This window comes from Caenorhabditis remanei, chromosome II, assembly GCF_010183535.1.
Source record: "Caenorhabditis remanei strain PX506 chromosome II, whole genome shotgun sequence".
Lineage (NCBI taxonomy): Eukaryota > Metazoa > Nematoda > Chromadorea > Rhabditida > Rhabditidae > Caenorhabditis > Caenorhabditis remanei.
In genome coordinates, this window is record NC_071329.1 from 10,207,359 (window position 1) to 10,229,467 (window position 22,109).

Genomic DNA, 22,109 nt, shown 5'->3' on the forward strand with positions numbered 1-22,109 from the left:
GTTTATACTAAAAACCTGGAAACCGTGGGATGGAAAGACAGTGTTTTCCCACAGAAGTGGGCGAAAACTAAATTGAAAAATTTGCGATAGGTAACAACGAAAACAGGAATGGGAAAGTTATCAGGAACTGGATTAAGCTAAAGAAATCTGGAAATCAGGTTTTTATTATAGTAATTCTAAACGGTTAATGACGTTATATTCTCAGTACAGATGACTCATTTACAGAAAGTACGGAGAGCTGAAATTTAGAAAGAAAATGATTTTAAATGCATTGAAAAGAAACTTTTGAACCTCTCCGAACCAATTTCAATTTTAAATTTCATTTGAAGAAAAGAGTCGATGTTTATCCAAGACAACCCTCAAGCACTACGTCTTCTGAATTCATTTTGGTAAAAGGTTGAAAAAGTACAAAAAGTGTTGAAAGTATTTGGGAAAACAACGAATAAAGGGTGTCTTCCGGGTCGAAAAAATCGAGTGAGTTGTAACTAAAAAGAGACAGAAAATGGAGGATAAATGTGGTGAGAGGAGTAAAGGAAAAGAACGAGTGGAAGCTATTATTTTTGCGTTTTTTCCAGGTGAGCAACTCTTTTACAATGAATCAGACGGGACAGAAGAAGAAGAAGAAAAAAGAAATTCGCGGATGAAGATTTTTGATTTTTCGGGGATCTTTTGATCAGGTGTGTAGACTCATTTATAATGTTCTTTATGACCCATTCAGTGCATTCTACAAAATTGAGATAAATGGAAGAACTTGAAATTAATAACTGATTATAATCAAGATTTCTTGTGTGTGAACATTTAAAGAAAAAGGAAAAAAAGAATTCCAATTAGTAAAATGCGGGGGTTGGACTATGGACCCGTGGCTCAATTTCAGATCGGACGGCCGTGAAACAAAACAATAAAACCTTCGAATGACATTTGAAGTTTAGGATCGACCTTTTAGAGATACAGCTAATTGTAGTTTGTGTCTCACTCTAGATTATAGCAGCACAGAAAAAGGGATCAATCATTTTGTAAGAATTTTGAACTTGATAAGTTTATTCCTGTTTCTGGATCTACTGTGAACCCCTTCAAGAACTGGAAAAAAACCAAGAATACATATTTTATATTCCACCACTTCACACCATTCTGTCTACTGTGAAATGAGTTTTGGGATCTGATTTGTGCTTTCATAATTGCACACATTAATCACTATGTATAACTAACTAAGAACATGAATTATTTAAATTATGGGTTTCTGAAATATCGAACAAAATTGCTTCGAAATGAACTGAAAATGAGCTGAAAAAAGAGGAAAGGTTAGCTGAAAAAGCTAATGGCACATGATGGAGTTGTTTGTAGTTTAACTAATTAGAATAACTCAAAAACAACCCAAAAATGAGAGATATTGGATAGAGAATACACACTTTAGTTCATCATAAAAATATAATTTCTCTCTCAAGAGAGCTCTTTCTCTGAGCAAATTGAGTGCTTTAAACCATGTGATAAGATGGATGAGAGACAAGTGAAACGTTTTGGAAGTAGGTGATAAAAAGAAGATGAACAGACGGAAAGAGGAAGTAATGATGAATTGAAAAAAGGATATGAAGAGAAAGGATCAGAAAAAGAAGAAACTGAAAGTAGAAAAACTAAAAAAGAAAAGAAGAGAACACTTTCAGAATAGAGAAGTGAAGTGAAAAAACGTGTGAGAATAAGTTAAGCCATCCATCTTCTCTTCCCACCCATCGACTACTCAAATTACTTTGACGTCGTCTCTCTAATTAGTTGATTATCGTTTTTCCCGTTTTTTTCAGCAAAATCTTTCGAGAAAAGTGATGTGTGTTTTCTTTTTTGCAGTCTAGCCATTTTTAAGGAGTACACTTCTGATGACCAGTTTTCAGTTATGAATAATACTGTAGTTTCAATAATCCAAAGATGAATTACATTCTCAAAGAAGTATTACTGTAGAGTAATTTGTGTTTTGCTGAACAGTTTTGACTACTGAATCATAATCTTGAAAATTGCAGCCTTCCGAAGAATCTCAGTTTTCTGAGAAGCTTTATTTCATTCCATTTTTTTTCCAGAACCTGACTCAATCTCCTATCTGCCACCGTTTTTTTCTATACCTCCCCCACAATTCCTACAAACTAAAATGAATACGCAATCATGTGCACTATAATGTTCTTGATAAGATACTCGTGCTCTGTGCATTCTCTTCATTGTCAACAGTCATTGACCATCGATAAACCACTGTGTCCCCTCCCTCGCTCGATTACTGCTCTAAAACCAATCAGTCGATCGATAATTATGCAAACTCTTGGAAACATTTTTGAAAATGAGGATAACATTTTTCTTAAAATGCCTCATTTTTTCAAACCTCTTCAAGCGGTACGTCTGATAGAGTTTCAAATATACTTCTTTCCAATTGTTTCATAACTCCAATTCCTTCCTTTTCAGCTCAATGCCATTATTTTAGCTATTTGTATTGGGTCTACAGCGTCTGGAGACAACGGGATTCTGTGGTTCACAATCATAGTTTCTCTGGTTGTAAGTTATTGAATACATCAGATCAGTATTCCAAATAAGCGTTCTGTTATAGATCTCTGCAGCAGCTACAGTAATCTTTGCTCTTCGAATTCAGGATGAACTTATGGAAAGTATCTCAAATGGAAGTGTCGCTTGGAATGTTGTTGAGCTAGTCTATTCTTTCATTCTCGCTGTACTCTGTGTTATCTCTGTATGGCTTTCGTTCTCTTTTGCTAACAGATCTCTCTATGGTACTTCGGCTGGATACATTGCTTCAGGAGTAAGTCTTGTGTCCCGTAGTTGATGAATTGTGAAACTTTTCCAGCTTTTTTTCATCGTTCAAACCATCTTCTATGTTGTTCCTTGTACAGTTATTTATCGTGAAGTTCAAGCAAGCTCAGAAGCAGAACGACAAAACATTGTGATTGAGCCAGCTCATCCTTTCCGATCCAATGCATATCAAGATTTGTAAATTTCTGTTTTTCATATCGATTTCTGTTTAATAAACTTGTTAATTATAACTGGAAAACATGTTTTCTATATTTTCTAACTGCTTTCTTAAAAACAACATTTTTCCACTGCTGAAAACAGTGTATATATTTTGTGTCCATCGCTTGTCCGGGCCTCATTTGTCGTAGTTTGTTGCACATCGTCTGCCAACACCATGACGAGCAACTGCAGACGTAACCGGCCGGCCATTTATTTATTTTTAAGACAAAATGGTTTCAGATTTATAAAACAAAAATTTCTTAATTTCAAACAGGAACATTTTCAAGAATACTTTTAGCTATATAATCCATATGTTTCATACTTCCTTTGTTTTCTTCCTGAGACCTTAGGCCAATCGATGTACGATGAATCTCAGTTGTTTGTTTTTAAACGTAATGTATGCTTTTCAACGTTACGAACATTTAATAGCTATCATGTTTAACTTATAACTAAGTTTCAGGTCGGACGGTCTACATGTTTTCTTGACTTTTTGAAGTAATCTTTGTAATTTTCTTATGTCTTCCTGTCATCTTGGAAAATAGTTTATATTTTTACTAATCCTTTCTATTTTCGTTCTTATGTTTACTTGCAAGATTTCCCCTTTCCCCTTGTAAACTCTTATTTTTCAGACCGACAATGAGCGGTCGCAAAATTGCGGCAGCGACTGTTCAAAACCGTTCTCAAACACCATTCTGGAATTGGCTCAAACGTAAGCTCAATCAGTGACGAATCGTGATAATTTAAGTTTTGTTTTGTAGAAAAGCTCCTTGCTTCCGATAGACTACCAATTACACCACCACCAGGAATCGCCGGAGCCGATGGAAAAGCTGTCTACCAAAATCCTCTCCGCTTCCCAAACACTCAAGCTGCGAGACCGGGATCTGCTGAGCTCCCTACCCTCCCCGGAGGTGTTCATCATAAACTTGCCGATAATTACTATCTGACTAGGTTTGACTCTTTGATTTAGCATAACGATCGTCAATCTTTTTTGCAGAGATGGTCGCAGAACTGTTGAACCACCAAAAGTACTCTATTCGGCCGGAGAATTCAGCGGAGAGCCAGTTCAACCAGTCCAAGTGAATCAAGGAGTTTCCACAAATTTTGGTTTGACTGCCCCAACTCCTGGATTTGGTGCCGAATGGAATCGATCGAAAGAAAATGAACTGTCTAGTCAGCAAAATAATACCGAGTACGAGTACTTGCAGCGATTCGATAAGTTCGCCAAGAGCAATTGAACTCGAAAGTTATAGTGTTGAAACTGTAATTTAAGGCAAGCAAGTCATCTATTAGACATATGTGTAATGTTCTGAATAAAGTTTCTCTTCTTTGAATTGTTTATTTTACGCTGTGTGAAAGGTTCTTATGCCACTTTTTTATATCTACGAGATTTCTTATTTTTCTTGTGATGATAATATTGTATTTATTGCTTTTTTCAGTAAAAATGAGGCCGACCGTTGTTTCTATGGGAAAACACTTCGGAAATCTTGGAAAGATGTACGGAGAGCACCGTTTCGCGTTGGCTCCAAATGAGCAGAAGGCTTACAAAGGATTCTTCGATCAGGCATTTGTTAAAACTTTCAAAACCTACGTCTGGGACCAGTGGTATTACTACATTCCACAGGTTCGTTCTTAATGAGTTTATTGGATGCCCTTATCCCTAGTGGTTTTCAGACCATTGGAGCCTACTTGCTCTACGATTGGGCGAAGAAGACTAACCACGAAGCCAACCGAAAGAACCCAGCCGACTATGCCAACGATCAATAAATTTACTAATATCTGAATCTTGATTCAGACGTTATCTCTCGAATTTCGATTCAGTAGTGTCGTTCTTTTGTCGCTGATTGTCTTTTTTTCCCAGTAGAGTTTGAATTTATAAAGTGAAAGTTGTCTGAACGTAGATGTTGTTGACTGATCATAAACGAGGTCATCTATCCTCTCCATACGTGTTTAGAAAAAACACTTGTTCTTTGTTCATCGGGTATTCCGCCAGAATGAATTCGTGGCTAAGACTTTCTGCTATCAAAGTGTCTTCACGAAGTTACTCGTTGCTTCCTCAAGGAGCACAATCGTACGTAGGCGGCAAATGGACACCTTCCGAATCGGGGAACTCATTTGACGTATTGAATCCTTTCAATAACCAAGTGGTCGATAGAGTGGCGAATTGTACGGTCAAGGATGCTGAAAAAGTACAAATCTCTTCTTTGTGTAAATATATCATCCGGGTTTGCAGGCAGTTCAAAGTGCAGTAGAAGGCTTCGATAAATGGGCTTACTCATACACAGCGAAACAAAGGGGAGCGATTCTTCACAAATGGTTCGAGATTCTGATCCAACGCGAAACAGAACTGGCTACTCTTCTCACTAAAGAACAAGGCAAACCACTTGCAGAAGCCAGAGGAGAAATTCAGTATTCCGCAGCATATTTTGATTGGTACGCCGGTGAAGCTCGTCGAGTTTACGGCCAAGTTGTTCCATCACCAGTTCAAAATCGTCTTCACTTACATACACGAGAACCAATTGGAGTTGTTGCTCTTATTTCTCCGTGGAATTTCCCAACTGCAATGATTGCAAGAAAAGCTGCTGCAGCACTAGCCGTCGGATGTTCAGCTGTTGTGAAGCCAGCTGAAGATACACCATTATCAGCATTGGCACTCGCTCAGACGGCTGAAGAAGCTGGAATTCCGGCAGGAGTATTCAACGTAATCACTGCTGATCGTTCCAATACTGCAGAGATTTCAAAATTCCTCTGTGAATCTACGGATGTCTCTGCAATCAGCTTCACTGGTAGCACTCCCGTTGGGAAACTTCTTCTTGCTCAATCAGCCTCCACTGTGAAACGAGTCTGCCTTGAGCTCGGTGGTAATGCTCCATTGATTGTTTTCGATGATGCAGATTTGGATATAGCTGTTGCGGTATTAGCCGAGCAAATTCGTTACAACTGCGCCCCGCCGCAAACGAGAGAGTATCGGCGAGAGACGCAGATTTTTTTCTCGCGCCAACAATTATTTTCACAGTTTTTGACCTATTTTCACTATTTTTCGAAAGTTTTTATGTAATTTGTTCTTAAAAACAGCGAAAATAGGTCAAAAATGGTAAAAATATTTGTTCGCGCGAGAAAAAATTCTGCGTCTCTCACGTGATCACCGATACTCTCTCGTTTGCGGTGGGGCGCAGTTGTAAGAGGGGGTGGGCCGCTAATAAGACAATCAAGTGGTTTTCAAATGTTCAAATTTAAAAGCGTTAAAGGGTACAATGGCAACCAAATTCCGCTGCTCCGGACAGACCTGTGTGTCTGCAAACCGTATATTTGTTCATGAAAAGATTCATGATCAATATGTCTCTAAACTGGCTGCCGCAATGAAAGAGAAGCTTGTTCTCGGCGACGGAATGGATCCGAAGACGACACAAGGTCCACTTGTGAATCAGAAAGCAGTCGATAAGGTACTTTAGAAGATTTTATTCTAATTCAATTTACCAATATTCAGTGCGAGCTGTTGCTATCTGATGCTCTTGGAAAAGGGTCCGAGTTGATTTGTGGAGGTAAACGTGGAGAACATGGAACATCTTATGAACCAACTCTGATTACTAATGTTCAATCGAATACCAATATCGCAAATACCGAAATCTTTGGTCCCATCGCATCAATTCAAAAGTTCCGCAGCAATGAGGAAGTTCTTCAGGCGGCTAATGACTGCCGCGTTGGACTTGCAGGATATATCTTTGGAAAAGATCCTTCGCGCCTTCAAACGTTTGCCAGAAGACTTGAAGTTGGAATGGTTGGAGTCAATGAAGGTTAAATTCCTTATGTGAATCTAAAACTTGCAAAATATATTTTCAGGATTAATCAGTTGTGCAGAGGCAGCATTCGGCGGAGTCAAAGAATCAGGAATCGGTCGTGAAGGTGGCGCTCAAGGAGTGGACGAATTCACCAATTGGAAATATATCTGCACTCAATATTAAATTCCTGTCGTGTAATTTTGTCCCCACAACTGCTATGCAGTTTTCATACACATCTAGTCTATATGTATGCCTTATAATAACACTTGCCAATTTCTAAAATTCCAGTGCTCATCATTTCTTTTCCATGCCATTTTACTTAAACTTACATTTATTCACTTATTAGTAAACGTTTTGTTAGTACTGTATTGCATGAAGGAGGGTAGAGAACTCGTAAGTAAGGTAGGGGGCAGAGGGGGGAGGTTTCAGAGAAATTTACAAACAACAACTAGCAGACCTATATCACAATTATTTAATGGTAATAGAACCGGCGTCTTCTTGATGGATTCGAAAGTTGCTCATGAATATAGCTCAAGGTTTGAAGCATCTTCGTCTCGCAATCATTTTGTTTCTTGACCAATCGACGGATGGCCTCAGTTTCCAACTTTTTGACTGGAGAAGAGCTGATGTAGTTATCACAAGTGTCCACGGATGCACAACAGTTTCTGACAATTCCGCATGCTTCACGAACTGGTTCTAACTTGGCACGACATGTCAAATGATTGGATTGAGAGCGAACATGTTCAGACGAGATGAACTCGTCAATGGAGGCAGTCGTTGGAACTTCAGTATCACAGAGAGCTTCTTCAGCATCAGTGACAGCGATCTTGTTGCGTCCAAGTTCGAGACAAGCCTTGCGGACTCCACGTTGAATGACAAGAAGTTGCTTGAGCTGAAAATAGAAATATAGGTGAAAACATAATTAACTCGAAACTTACGGTAGAATGAACTGATCTATCCAATGGACGGAGACAAGCCTTCAAGACAATTTCATGATGTGAGATGGAGCTGTTGTGGAGAATATTCAGAATCTCACTATCGTCAATTCCATGACTCAATACTTCCGTTGAATACTTTCTATCGCATTGTTGCTCATAATCCAAAACGGTTTGCCAGCAAGAAGCATATTGTTGACAATGAGTTTGCTCAGTTCTTGGTCGAATTCTCTTCACATTCTCGATGACACCATCAGATACTTTGCTTGATTGAAGAAGAGAAATCGGAGTAGATGCTTCAGATGATGGGGTGACATCTTGTTCTTCTTCTCCGCTTCCTTCAACTTCAGTTTCTGGTTGTGTGACAGTAAGAACATCATCAGTATTCAATAGTTCTGGCTTCACTATTTCTGGCTTCTCAGTCTCAGCAGGTAAAGTAGTCGTAGTCTCTTCTGGGGCAGTAGTAGTAGTCGTGGCATCATCCTTCTTTTCAGCAGAGTCCTCCTTCTCCAAAGCAGGTAAATCCTCTCCAACAACAGCACTCTCTTCTGATTTCAATGTTTCCAAAATGTGTTTTGTCTCATCAGCGGTATTCTTGATTTCTGATTCGACAAGAAGAGCTCTTTCCTTATCATCAATGACCTTCTTGAGCTCTTGATTCTCTGACTTAGTGTCGATTTCCTTCTCAAGTTTCTCAATCTTCAATGGAAGTTTTCCTGGTTTCTTCTCATCAGCAACTGCCTTGACGTCTTCTTTTTTCTCAAGATCAGCCTTCTTCGGTTCTTTCTTTGACTCAACTTTTGGTTCCTCTGATTCCTTCTCCGCCTTTTCAGCTACATTCACATTTTCAGCTGAAATTTGAATTTGTACAAGTTGAAAGTAGTATTAACTATGAATTACCTTCAGCAACATTTCTGGAAACGATGGTATGAGCCAATTTGGATTCACTTAAGGTGTTCTTTTGTTCTAATTCATCAGAAATAGTGAAAACAGCTGCAGAATCTTTGTCTTCCATGGCAACAAGCTCTGGTTTCTCAGCCTTTTCGATCTTCTCAACAACCTTCTCGATCTCAGAACTCTTATCTTTCTCTGACAAAGCTTCGTTAATCAAGTCCTTCAGCTTCGACATTTTAGCGGACAGCTTCTCGTCGAACTTCGTTGCCAAATTAACCTTTTTCTTCTCAGCTAGTCCGAAAAGCTCAGAAAACTTTCCCTCCGAAATCAACGAAACATATTTGGAGAGATCCTTATCGGAAGCGCTTCGAATCAAGTTGCGGATAGTGTTGACGTGCATTTCAGATGATTCCTTGATGTCTTCTGGAGCTGGAGATTCTGGAGCTTCGGTAGATTCTGGAGCCTCGATTGCTTCTGGTGTGGTCAATACTTCTGAAGTTGTGGTGTCTTCTTGTGAAGTCACTTCCTCTGGGGCAATAGTGGTGGCGACTTCTTCAGGTGATTCAGCGGCAAGTTTGGATGAAGTTTCAGTCACAAGATCCTCAACAGGTTGGTTCAATTTGGCGGCATTTTGTTGTTGTCCAAACAAGTTTGTAGTGACGACTTGTCTGATTTGAGAGTATTTCTTCAAGAATCGTTCTCTTCTCTGAGATAAAGTAGAAGTAGATGTCAATGCAAGTCTTCTGGTGATTCTGGCTTCAGTGTAAGCATCTGGACGAAGGAATGGAACTCCGGCATTACGATATGGATCACGAAGAGATTGAAGACGTGCTCCTTCTCTCAGGAAACGTGGATCGTTGACAACAATGCATGAAATCATACTGTAGACTATTTGTTCAGCTTTGACGCGGGCATTTTGGTAGGAAAGAGAGACAGCATTCATTCTTTCTCCACATCTTGTATGATCTGGACAACATTCAAGAAGACTTTCACAGTATTCACGATCTTGTTTGAACTCAATCAAGCATTGAAGAGCATCTCCTTTTGATGAATTACGGCTGACTGGTTGAACATAATCACACGAATCAGTGAATTGTTCAACACGTTTTGAGCTCTCAGGAAGCTTCTCGAAACATTCACGAGCATCTTCATTCACAAGAATTTGAAGAGCTTCAAAGTCAACAATCTCTTTCAGAAGGCGATCTGAAATTAGGTAATCTATGAAATAAATCTAAAATCTATTATCACTCACCTTGACATCCAACAAACTCGAGAGCTCGATACTTTACAAGATCTCGGATATTGACATCTTTCGCCTCCAAAGTAAGAGATATAGCCGTTCCTCCTGCACATTGCTTCAAGTTTGTTTCAGTAGCTTCCAGACAAGAAACGTAATGGAAGCATGATGTCTCAAAATAATCAGATACATTTCATTTGCTTCCCTATAATTTCTTACTCTGTTAGTCTTGAACCCGATGGCGATGGGAAGTAGTGAAGCAATGAGCAGAGATTGGGCTAGAATCCTCATGCTGAAAACAGAGAAAAGAGGAATTGGAATAGTGTCATTGAAGGTAAAACGATTCTTTATAAAGGAAGAGTAATCTTCTTGGTGAATCTCAATAAAGGACTTGCTAACTGAGATGCTTGAATTGACTTAACGAGCCTATTCCGCTTTGATCTATACGAACGGAAAGAAGATTCGGGATGAAGATATTAGCATGAACATCATTCAAAGTTATGTCATTCGGATTTAGACAATTTCTTTTTTCTCAATAATTGTATCAGAAACTCCAAAAGTTATTGATAATAGGAAAACATCCAACAAGTAAATGATCCTGAATGAATTGAATGTTCCTAAAGTTTCATTATATTAATAATTGATCTGAAACTGATTCTAAACAGATCTGATCATACTGAGAAAATGTAAGAATATTTGAATCAAATTCGAATTGGAATGAATCCTCGAACGAATCTATAGTCTTTATCTTTGTCTTCAGTTCATCTTTTATATTGTGTACTGCTTATTCGGCTCGTTTTACCCCATTTTTTCATTCATTTTTTTAGCCGACGCCACAAAAATCTCGTTTCATCCATACGTCCGGCCGCAAATCGAGTGATAAGGAGGTCTATCGTTCTTCCCGTTCTCGTTATAATCAAATGAACATGCCACTGGAACCGCAGAGATGATGACCAGGTAAACTTCGTTTAAAAAAAGTAGTCGGGACAAGCAGAGGTCGATAAATGGTTGCATATCTCTTTTTGGAGGAGAGATAGACCGGTCTCTACCTAGATAACACACTCAATGAATGCTTATCGAGAATTGGAGATGTTTGTGTGGATAGGGAGAAACGATGAGACTATTTCATTTTGAGACAAAAGTATTTCCAAGTGATTAGCTTTAATTTCAATATTCAGAGATGAAAGAATTCATTTCACTATATTTTTTGGAACTGATTGTTTTTGTATAATAGACAACTATATTTAAAGTTACCGTTTTTATTTCGAAAAACGGAAAACAGAGAATATTGAAACAAACTAGAAATTTATCATAATTTCCATACGGATCTGAAAACATCCCACTTTTGAAGGTTTCCTACTATTGAAAAGATCAACTCAAATAAATTCAAAACGAAAATTACAGAAAGCTATGTAAGATGCATGAAATGAAATGACTTGGCTTATTCTCTTCCGTTTTCCTTTTGTATCCAAAGTATACGTTCTCCCTAATTGATCCGAAAAGTAACTAATCGACAAACTAATGAAGAAGAGAGTGACCAGTGAAAGTGATGTGTACAACAGGAAAACATACATGTCAAATATCTGAAAATCCGTTGGGAATGTTGACTGGATAATTGTGAAAATGTCAGTCAATCCACAGGGCCAGTTTCTTTTTTTCTGCTCATTTTTTCACTGCTTATGGATCTACCCACGAAGAAAACTTGCCTACCCACGAACGCAAAATAATGCATTTTTATGGCACAAAAATGCAAAAAATGCATTAAATTGCATTCGTGAATAGAATTAAATTGCATTAAATGGTACAAGTTTTCTTCGTGGGTAGATCCATTACCTAATTTATTCAATAATACAGTAATAGGCTTTCAAACTCCCCCAAGCCTTTTTCTCAAAATAGTTTTTAATAAACCTCCACACCGTATCAAATTGAGATTTTTTTGTTTGTTTATTTGCTGTTCGACTTTAAAAGATAAGGCTTATTGATAATTTCTCCTATTTTTGTGCGGAATGACTCAAACGTCACTGAGTGCCTCTGAAAATGGTAAACTGAAACAACTATTTCGAAACAATTAATAGAATGTTCTCGTACAAAGTTTATCTTTTTTGAAAACATTGTACCTTCTGAAACAGGAAAACAAAGGGCGAGAGCAAAAATCTGTTGACTGCCTGATACATTTTTCTCTTTTGTAAATGGGTGCAAGGGAGAAACGTTCTAGAATTGTTTATTACGTGATGACAAGTATTCGAATGAAATAAACACAGTTCTGTAACAAAGTACTTGTTTTCAATGTTATCAATTCTGAAAACATAACCTTTGACTCAAAACCGGAAAACAAAAGAAGATACGTTGAATCTCATCATATTTTTCAAAGAACCAGTTTTGTTTCTGTAGATGAAATCAATCATATTCTTGATAGAGACAATCTATCTCGACCCTGACGGCCGTTCAGAAGGTATATCTGCGTGTCCATATGTAGATGAGGTAACATTCAGACTTTAAACCCTTTTTTAAAATTTTTAAACAATAAATATAGCTTTTTTCCCGAGAAAGATGTTGTTCTTAAATTTTCGTGTCCATCATAAAGTTAACCCCAGCGGTCTTTCGTTTGAAATGAGCAGCTGCTAGGTATTGGATTTCTTTCGGGTTGTTATGTCACTTGATCAGCTCAAACTAAACTATTTTTACCCGGAGCAAACACCCATACGTCCTCAAAATACCCTCGAGACATTTTATGAGTTCCTTAGCTTGGACTTCAGAACCAACGATTTTTAGAAGTTACAGGTTTTCAGACGTAGTATCTTATCACTGTTTGAGTACAGTTTCAGACATCTTTCTATTTTTGCCTGTTCCTTTCTATGTGGGAGTTATAAAATGATGTGAGTACATGATGTTTCCTATGTCTTCAGATGAATCAGAAGCTTTACACATCATAAAACAACTAATCGAAAAGCATTTAGAAAAAGTTTCTCAACCGATTACGTCACGGTTCCCGGTCTTAGCATCATCATATTAAAACATCCTCACTAATTATGTTTTTTGTATACATTGTTTTATTTATTTGTGTCCACAGATCATGTGAGTTTAACAAATTTGAATCAATCTCGTGCCCGTGAAACTGGATGCACGTGAATTACGTGTATATTTCTTATCAATGATCTGCAATCGATCTCTGGGTGCAGGCTGTGTTACACAGAGGTCTTCCGCTCAACCGAGAGGAACCAATTCACGTGAAGAGAGGGGAAGAGGAATGTCCTTTGTCCATTCTGACTGCTGGTAGATCACCGCCTCCATCAGCTATGTGTAAGCATGACGCAACGGAGAATTGGAAGAAAAAAGATGATGTTTGAAGTTAGAAGAGGTCACACAGTATTGAGAGAAATCATGAAATGAAACAAATCAGAATCTTGGACAAAGAACCTGACAATGGTCAATTGGTCAAGTATTCGAATTGGTTTTTCATTGTTTCTAAAATCAAATTCTGGGTAAAAATGAAACTACGCAAGGGAAGAATGTCTATAATAAACGTTTGAGATCACATCTTCATAAAACAGAATACATGAAACACACGAAACTCTTGCAATGGTTTCTGTAGAACATCTAATTTTCTTATGTTTTATATGTTGAATAAATTTTCTTGATTGCTGGTTTCAGACCAGTTTTCAGACCAACGGTCGGATAGGATACGATTCAACTATTTTCTCAAGAATGGTACTTCTCTTGCTGATTTTAAGTGATTCCTTCTGAAAAGCCTTCATGGCCATTATTTTCAGAATTTGGAGTATCCTGTCAGTTTGAATGAATTTTCCAGATCACCCAAATCGAAGAGAGATATGTAAATATGTGTGTTGTCGAACTGTTAAGCTATATTTTCTCAGTTTTTTTTTGAGACGCCTCTCAAGTTCTGAGAGTAGATTAAGCTCTTGAATAACATGATTGATTAAATAATTACAGATTTGGTCACACCCTTCATTGCTAGATATTTATACTTTTAGTGAATTTCGTCCTTATTGATACTCATGAGTAAACGTCATAATCTTTTTTGATTTATTTGTATTCTTCAATAATAGAAAAAATGTTATGTTCGCGCGATCTCGTCTCTGTGAAGTATACGGTACCAGACTAATAATTTTCTGCTGATTTCTTAAGTTCCTTAACTAGTTGTAGCCTATACTCAAGTCGAAAGAAGAGTATTCTAACCGCCCACATTTTTCCGAGAACGCCAGAATTCTCATTCAATTCGAACTCAACTGTGACGAATTAACCATTCTCATTAAAGTATTTTTGTATTCTTAGATACCGCTTTCCCTTCTCATATTTCTAACTTTTCCAACTATTTTAGGACTTCTAAGTTCATGAAAATATCCATCAGTTGAATTCAAGTACTTTTGTATTCTTAGATACCAACTTTATACTTTCCCTTCTTATATTTCTAACTTTTCCAACTATTGTAGGACTTTGTATTTTCATGAAAATATCCATCACTTGAATTCAAATATTTTTATGTGGTTCATCTAGTACATTTTCTATCGAGAAATTCCACCAATTACATGACTTTTTCTATTACAGTTCAGGCTACACATGCTTCCTTTGTAGCCGTTTCTAGTGTCTAGAAGCAAAACGTCATCAAAGAGAAAAAACATGACTGATTAATATTTTTACTAAAATCAACTAACTACAACTGAAAACAACTAAAGATCTCTTCCCCATCAACATGATTTTTGTTATCTGTTCTGATTACTGTACTGTACATTTGTGTGTTTTCTGTTGATAGAGTGTTTGTGTTTTTAGAAGATTCTTCACACGTTCTGTGTCTACAAAATAATAACAGTAAGGTGCTTGTGTACCAAAAAACAGGACCCAAAGTACGAATGGAAATGCTTTTGCACTTGAATATTTTGCAGAACTTGGTCCCTCGTCTGCAGAACTTTCCAAAACTTTACTGAAGTGATGGCATTTTCCGTTATTTATGTTGTGGAAACCGGTTAAAATCTTATGGATCTAGAAAATTCTTCCGTTCAACATGACCTGAAAGTACGAGTCAGCTGACAAATTTCTCATTTCTTGATTCCTGCAAAATAAAAATAAAAGATGACAAAGTTCATTGACTTCCACGTGGATTTCAAGGCTGATCTTTGTTTTTGAATGAGGTTTCAGATGTTTTTTGAGGAAAATCTAATTAATTCGTGACTATAAATAGAAATTCCATGACTATTTCTGGCACAAACTCTTTTGGAGAAAAACAAAAATACACGGGCATTTTTGTATGATATAACATGTTGCTACTTGTTGTTTTCCTCCAGTTCCCAAGGTCGTTATACGTTTCAATATTGTTTTTCATTCGTTCCCAAATAATAAAAGAAGAAGTTGTTTTCAACTTGTCAATTCACCGAGGTCATCCTGTGAATGAACACGTTCAGAAGAAGGGTGTGTTGTATATGTTTACATGATAGTAAACGACGACGAAAACCATCTCTTCTTCTTTTTTTTTCATCTTTTTTTCCTACATTTATTATCAGTTTGCAGAGAAGAGCGAATATCAATTTTTGTCTTGATAAGCGAGTGTTCTATAACCGAAAAATCAACGAAAAAGAAAGGAATAAATGGTGTTTGGTATCTTTTGCCGAATCAGCGAATTGCATCAGAATGTTGTTTACTTCAGAAAAGAATGTTTGGAAAGGCAAAGCTGGAACATTTTCTGATAGGAGAAGCCGAGTTTCTGCTGACGAGGCAGTGGAAACATTTGTGTCTTCACTTGCAACAAATAACAAAAAGATTGTAAAAAGAAGATAGGAGAAACATCAATAATCAGGAAGATAGAATCTAAGGTTTTATGAAGATCACAAAGGACTTCGGACTTCCGATACAGTATCAAATGAATGAAAAGACAAACAAGAGGATATTCGGAACCAGCATTTGACAAATGAGATGGTCAAAAAACATTTCTGAAAACTTCTTACTTGTTTACATCTCAAATCGCAAGCGGATCCTTAGAAAACAGTTATTTGTAGCTGAAATCGTAGTTGGGAATGTAGGGATTCCCTAGAAAGTTTGCAAGACTATTATCACCAACTAGAGAATTCTTCAGCAGACGCACCCAAAATGTCTACAGTAACCTTCTCCTTCAGAACTGATTCAAACAAGAGAATAGTCTTTCTTCTAGATTCTGCAGAATTCCGATAAATTAAGATCAAGACATGTTTTCAAGAATTGAATAAAAAGGTTCATAAACTGTTCCATTCTAGAACGGTATCAATCTCAGAGAACGATTAGATTCCAAAGGTCGAATTCCTTTTTTTCAAAAGCAAATGTTTTGTTTTTCTAGATTTTGCTGGAAAAGAGTTGAACTTTGCCCGTTCTAATTGATTTGTTATGCAGATTTTAGTCTCTACTGATATTAAGTGCATTCACGCCCAATTGACCTTTTCTACTGGAGATTGACGTTTTCTGAAGAAAAAAGGGAAAATCAAGAGTGCCATTCAGCTACACTTGAATGTACTTTCAGTTCTTCTTCTTCATCTTCTTTTTCCTTGTGTCTCTATTCCCAAAAATCTCAATGAACTGGGTGCAAAGTCAACTTGATTTTACAAAAAAAAAGACAACTTTGATACGCAAAGGATGATCTTTCTTCGCCTTCTTCCTTGTTATCTTTTTCTCTGTCAGTGATGATAATGGATAGAAATTTCACGATCTTTGTCTGTCAACGACGACGAAAAGTGATAGAAGAGTGGGAATTGGACGCGGAAAACACCACCATCAACACCAATTGACAGTACCAAAGAACACGCAACACAGCACATTGTTCACGTGAATCAATGTATTGGCCTCCCCCTTCAAAAACTCCGCCCACCTATCATCGTTGTATCTCTTTTCTCCTCTCTTATACACAACGACGCCCCAGACCAGCCGTCAGCCAATTCATTCATTCATTGATACAACCAAACGAACGAAGACAAGATGCTTCAGCAAAATAACGAACTTTCTAATATTTTCATTCAATTTCAATCATCGTTAGCTGCTCAAAAGGTAAGCATATATTTGATCTACTCTTTCTTATTATGGAGGTCAAAACTATCGTTATCGTGTTTACATCCAACATTGGTTCGGAGAAAACGCAGTACGCAATAGAAAAAAATTATGGATTCTTCAATCAATTTACGATCAACGTCTTTTCCCATCTGCCATTCACTAGATTTATCTATTTCGCGATCTAAATGGATGCGTGAAGTCATTAATTCTTATTTTTCTAGTGGAATCCATAATTTTTGACTTATTGTTTCACAAGAACTTTTGTTAATTTCTACTTTTCAAGATGCCATCAACTCAAGCACGACAAGTACTCGCACATGCCCTGATCGAAACACTTCATAACTGGTGCATGCAACTATTCTGGATGACAGTATTATGTGTTATCAACTGTTGCGGAGAAGAAGACGAGAAGAAAACACAGAAGAAGCAACCAGAACGGCCTGAGCCAAAGAAGAGGATAGAGGATATTGAACAGAAGGTTAGTGTTTCATCCCCGTTTTGCAATTACTTCGATCAACCATTCATATGTTTACAAACTTGAAAACTTTGAACCGGCATTAATTTATGATATTTTCAGATGCTCCGTCACCTCACCTCGCCAATCATTTCCGGACCACTTCGGCCAGTTCGCAGAAACTCAAAGAAGCGTATTTTCTACTCGAGACCTCCAAGCCCTCAGTTGTTCGATATTGCTGAGGAAGAGTAGATCTTTCTCAGAAATGTTTCGATCTTTTATCTTCTACTTTTTCTTCTTTCTTCTTTCTTCTCATTCTTGATCTGTTTACTACGAGTAGCTCTTCACATCATTACGTGTAAATCTATAGGTGCCACAACCATGTCCGCATGTTTTATTCTTGCATTCGAAATCGAATTCTCTCAGATGAAAAATAAAATAATTTCTCTGATTTATTAATCCGTGTATTTAACACAAAACACTAATTGCAGAGGAAACTGTTCGTTCATAGCACTGTTATTATTGGCCAGGAAGGACAATATAATTTCGCAGAATCGAATTCCCATTTTGTCAAAAAAACACGGGCGTAGAGAAAAAACAACGACTTTCAGAGTAGTGCTGACAAATATGCACACACGAACACTCTCGCGCTCTATAGCCTCTCATTTTTCAGCTGCAACTCCGTCTCTTTGGGCTTATGCTCCTCAGTTTTTCAATCACTATTCTTAAATTCAGTCTCGCCTTTAAAGATGAGTTTTATGCATGGTGTTGAAGTCCAGTCATTGAAGTGACTGGAAATGTTTTGCTCTGGTTTTTCAAATGAGCTCAGAGCATGTTGAGGGATGAAAAACTGCATTGCTAAATATTCCAATTAAAATATATACCGCTTATCGTATTTTAGAGAAAAAGTTATTGTTGTAAATGTGAAAAAAGTGCAGAACCATTGAATACAGTTTTTTTTCTTTCTAAAATCGACTTTTAGTCTGAAAACCTGTTTATCATCATCGGCGCGCTCATTTGCTGCCTTGATCGTGAGATGTTGTGTATTGTGTGCGAACACCATCACGACAAAATGCACACTTCTTTTTTTAGAAAAAAACACGTGAAAATTACTTCATGAAATCGGCTTTTCGGATATTTCCCCTAAAGTGTTCACCGAAAAATTCACTTTCTGGAAAATTCTACGCTCTTCAACTTCAGTTTTTAATGTCTCAATAAAGTGTTCACTTCTTGAACTAGGTTTAAAATAATGGTTAAAAAGCAAAAACAAAAAACCACCTTCCTTCAGCTATCTTAAAGCGCGAAAATATTGCTTCTTCACGCCGTTTTCTGTTATTTTTTCTGTCCTAATTGTTTTTAGCTGTTGAATTCAGACATAGTGTTTCTTCCAGATGTCTGGCGGAAATTGGCAGAACACTTGGTCGCAACAGCCTCCTCAACATCCCCAGCAACCTCAACAGGACATGTACAACCAAAGTCAGCCAGGTAACGAGAACTGGGAAAAAATGCTGAGTTTTGAGCTTTTAGGCTATGGTTACAATCAATCTCAAGCTAGAGGACCTCCACAACAGCAAATACGTCAAAATGATTATATTTCATACCAACATCAACGTCCTTCAGGCGCTCCAAACGCTTTTAATCGCCAACCACCCCATCAACAGTACCAACAAAATTGTATTGTAATTGTTTTAGTACACTGGCACAACTGTGTGATTCAGACATGGCCCAGCAACATCTCCACGGCTATCACCATCAACAGCAACCATTCATGTTCAATGCGAATGCCAACGTTTTTGTGCCACGGAACCAAATAATGCAATCTCATCAAGACTACGGATATTATGCTGGACCACCATACCAACAACATAACCATGCTCAATATCAGCAGAACGTAAGTGATTTTTGGCACGCAAATGAGACTTTTCTGAGTTCCGAGTTTTTCTGATCATGCTTACTTTTCAACATTAAAATACAGCTGCATCTATTCTCTCAGCAGGCAGTATTTTTGATCTTGCAACTTATTCCGTTAAATTCTTCGTTTTTTGCTCAGTCCTGACTGTTATGACTATTCCTATTCACAGAGTAGCAAAAAAATATCGAAAAACTATTTTAGTGCTAGCAAAAATTAGTTTTTTGCTTTTTTGCTACCTTGTGAATAGTTCCATAAGTTCAAAAGTTTTCAGTAATACTTCGACTTCAATAATTACCACTGAAAAGTTAGGTATCATTATTTTCCGTTCCTGGCGTTAGTTTTTACAGCGTTATAATGTAACTGAGTCGTCTGAGAGAGAAAACGGTTTTATATTTTGAAAATTGTTACAAAAATACGGATCTCTGTTTTTGAAACAAACATTTTTGAGAGCTATTGGTATTTTATTCAAGTCATTTTTCTACAGGCCAAGGTATTTCTTAATCATTCAATTTTTTGAAACTGCAGATGTCAATCTAATCATGAGGCGAATCGTCAGTAAGTTACGATTCTTTGGACACTAGATGTGCTATTAATTCTCACCGCTCAGCAGCAGATGTTTTTTCTAGAGTTGATACAGTCTATTATTGATCACAATAAACGAAACAAAAAATTTTCAACGGATGGAAAACAGAGCAGACAAACACCGGCATACAATACACAAAAGTGGAAAGCAGAATGGTATAACAACTAGGAAGAGAAACGTGTGCGCGCTCCCTCCGTTGATTCGTGTCCTCTCCCGTCCCTGTGCCTCAGTTCCCTCAGTCACCGAAAGCTGTTTCTCTCTGCGGCGGTCGACATTCTCTTCTTTCACTCCGTGTTTCTCAAATAGTTTACCGCTGTTTCTCTCTGTCTCTCTATCTAGGAATAATAGAGTGAGGCTACGCAGTTTTTCGTTCGTTTTCTCGTCGTCCGGTAGTTGTACATCATTTAGATGAACACGTTCACCTAGGTCAATTGAGTCGTCAAACCCAACCAGAATTTCACTAATTGAAATTCCAACAAATGATCATATATACGAAAATGTACCCTTTTTTTTTTAATTATTGTTGTATTGCTCACTCTTCCAGCTGATGATAATTTTGACTCCGAGGGCATACTAAAAACATCGACCTCCCTCAGTTCTGATGTGTTTCTTTCTTGTTGTCTGTATTCTCTTGTTTACAGTAGACGGCTCGCCGATCAACAATAGTTTATCAAAAAATCGAACGTCATAGCCAATTTTTTGAAGCAAAAAGAGTTTAATTTCACTATGAAGTCATATTATTTTTCAGCAATTCGGTATCACGTCTTCTCCATCATCTTCCTACAACGCCATGTACCAACAGGAAGATGCGGTAAAAACGAGTTAGAATGCAGGAATATGAACGCTTTATTCAGGGTTTCGAAGCGTTCGCTCAATTTGGTCAGCAATCTCAACAATATCTTCCTTCTAAAGAGCTAGCTGATCAGATTCAAAGTAGCAAATGCTCCTCGTATTTGACCGAGGTATTTTTCATCACGAACCAATATCTTGAGTTATGAAATTATATTTTCAGATTCTTGTCGGGTGCGAACAACTGATAGCAGAAGATGAAGAAGAGTCATCCACATGGATTTCAGCTATTCGGCAAAGATTCGAAGATCCTCAAATGGATGAAGAGTCTAAAAAAATAGGGGTGAAACTGATTATTGAGATGGCATATTCCATGGAATCGAATCAATTCCGTAGTATTGATCCTCAAAATACTTTTTCCAATTTATTAAAGACACTGTCACTGGAGGTTAGTTAAAAACCCTCTGAAATGAATAAGTAAAGTCATTATTGCAGTTGAAAGGTTTCTTGCGTAAATTCATTGTCCCTGCTCTTGGAGAATACCACGAGTCCCGTAAACAGTTTGAGAATGATGACCGTGTTTTTATGGCTATTTTCTATGCTGAAGTGTACGTCAAGTTGTTCTTGGTAAGAAGCTGCTGTTGGGGTGACTTGAATTATTGTAATTTTCAGGAGAACGGAAGTCGTTTTGAACGCATTGGCGAAGCTCTAGCTGATCAGATTGATGAAATTCTGAAGTTTCAACCGAAGGATGAATACATGAAAAGTTTGATCCGTGCGTTCAAAGTGGCTGGTGCGGAGCTTGACACTTCTGAATCATTGAGACGGCGTGTTGATCAAATTTTGACTATCATGGGTGGTTATGCTAAAGGTTCACCTCTTCTTGGAGAGTGAGTTATTTTTCACCTAATTCTATTCAATTATGAAGTAATTTTCAGATCAGTAAAAGCTCAAATTTTCTCGCTGATTGAATGCCGTACACGTGGTTGGGATCGTCCTGCTACCCGTGGTCCGGAAGTAGCTGGTAATGTTGCTGATCGGGATCAAGACTCGTTCGATGAGTCGACTGACAACGATTTGACAGAAGAGGAGCGCCTCTTTTTGGAGAGCCATTTGGATCAGGTGGAATCTGGGCGGGCTGGAGAAGACGATTTTGACGATCAAGAAATGATGAAAGAGTTTGGAAAGTTTGTGAAAGAGGAGTTGTTGCAGGCGGAGGTGAGCGATTCTTGACCAAATTTTTTCACTATAAATTGTTGTTTCAGGAATTGAAAACAGCAGAGATGCTGCAAAACTGCAATATCAAAGGAGATGATGAAGAAAAAGCAGCAACCGAAGAGAAATAGAGCTGTGCTCTCATGCTTATTATTGCTTCATGAAAAATAATATTCGTAGCATTATCTCGTACTTTCCTTTTCCACTTTGATTCCTCGATTTCTATTGACCTGAACAGAAAGCTGTGATTGCGTGTGTTTCTTTTCCACTAAATTTCTTCCGTTCTCGTTCTCT

General features: G+C 37.6%; 6 protein-coding genes across 6 annotated transcripts; all 6 read left to right on the forward strand.

Annotated features, from left to right (window-relative positions):
* Positions 1-2,337: 2,337 nt before the first annotated feature.
* On the forward strand, positions 2,338-2,977 carry GCK72_005778 (uncharacterized protein; the record flags this gene model as incomplete). The annotated part of the gene is made up of 4 exons (XM_003102433.2): positions 2,338-2,367; positions 2,437-2,526; positions 2,579-2,785; positions 2,831-2,977. The coding sequence occupies 4 exons, from the start codon at positions 2,338-2,340 to the stop codon at positions 2,975-2,977; spliced, it is 474 nt and encodes a 157-aa protein (XP_003102481.2).
* Positions 2,978-3,630: 653 nt separating this feature from the next.
* GCK72_005779 (uncharacterized protein) lies at positions 3,631-4,229 on the forward strand (the record flags this gene model as incomplete). Its single annotated transcript, XM_003102400.2, has 3 exons — positions 3,631-3,703; positions 3,753-3,942; positions 3,989-4,229. The coding sequence occupies 3 exons, from the start codon at positions 3,631-3,633 to the stop codon at positions 4,227-4,229; spliced, it is 504 nt and encodes a 167-aa protein (XP_003102448.1).
* Positions 4,230-4,435: 206 nt separating this feature from the next.
* GCK72_005780 (uncharacterized protein) lies at positions 4,436-4,758 on the forward strand (the record flags this gene model as incomplete). Its single annotated transcript, XM_003102461.2, has 2 exons — positions 4,436-4,615; positions 4,666-4,758. 2 exons carry the CDS (start codon positions 4,436-4,438, stop codon positions 4,756-4,758), a joined length of 273 nt encoding a protein of 90 aa, XP_003102509.1.
* A 227-nt stretch (positions 4,759-4,985) lies between these two features.
* Positions 4,986-6,953, forward strand: GCK72_005781 (uncharacterized protein; the record flags this gene model as incomplete). Its single annotated transcript, XM_003102387.2, has 5 exons — positions 4,986-5,180; positions 5,225-5,905; positions 6,240-6,434; positions 6,479-6,785; positions 6,832-6,953. The coding sequence occupies 5 exons, from the start codon at positions 4,986-4,988 to the stop codon at positions 6,951-6,953; spliced, it is 1,500 nt and encodes a 499-aa protein (XP_003102435.2).
* A 9,837-nt stretch (positions 6,954-16,790) lies between these two features.
* On the forward strand, positions 16,791-17,568 carry GCK72_005782 (uncharacterized protein; the record flags this gene model as incomplete). Its single annotated transcript, XM_003102481.2, has 3 exons — positions 16,791-16,859; positions 17,146-17,340; positions 17,440-17,568. The coding sequence occupies 3 exons, from the start codon at positions 16,791-16,793 to the stop codon at positions 17,566-17,568; spliced, it is 393 nt and encodes a 130-aa protein (XP_003102529.2).
* Positions 17,569-18,707: 1,139 nt separating this feature from the next.
* On the forward strand, positions 18,708-21,946 carry GCK72_005783 (uncharacterized protein; the record flags this gene model as incomplete). The annotated part of the gene is made up of 10 exons (XM_053725336.1): positions 18,708-18,801; positions 18,844-18,990; positions 19,035-19,207; positions 20,560-20,622; positions 20,666-20,773; positions 20,824-21,048; positions 21,096-21,227; positions 21,273-21,490; positions 21,539-21,818; positions 21,866-21,946. 10 exons carry the CDS (start codon positions 18,708-18,710, stop codon positions 21,944-21,946), a joined length of 1,521 nt encoding a protein of 506 aa, XP_053589530.1.
* Between the last annotated feature and the right edge of the window lie 163 nt (positions 21,947-22,109).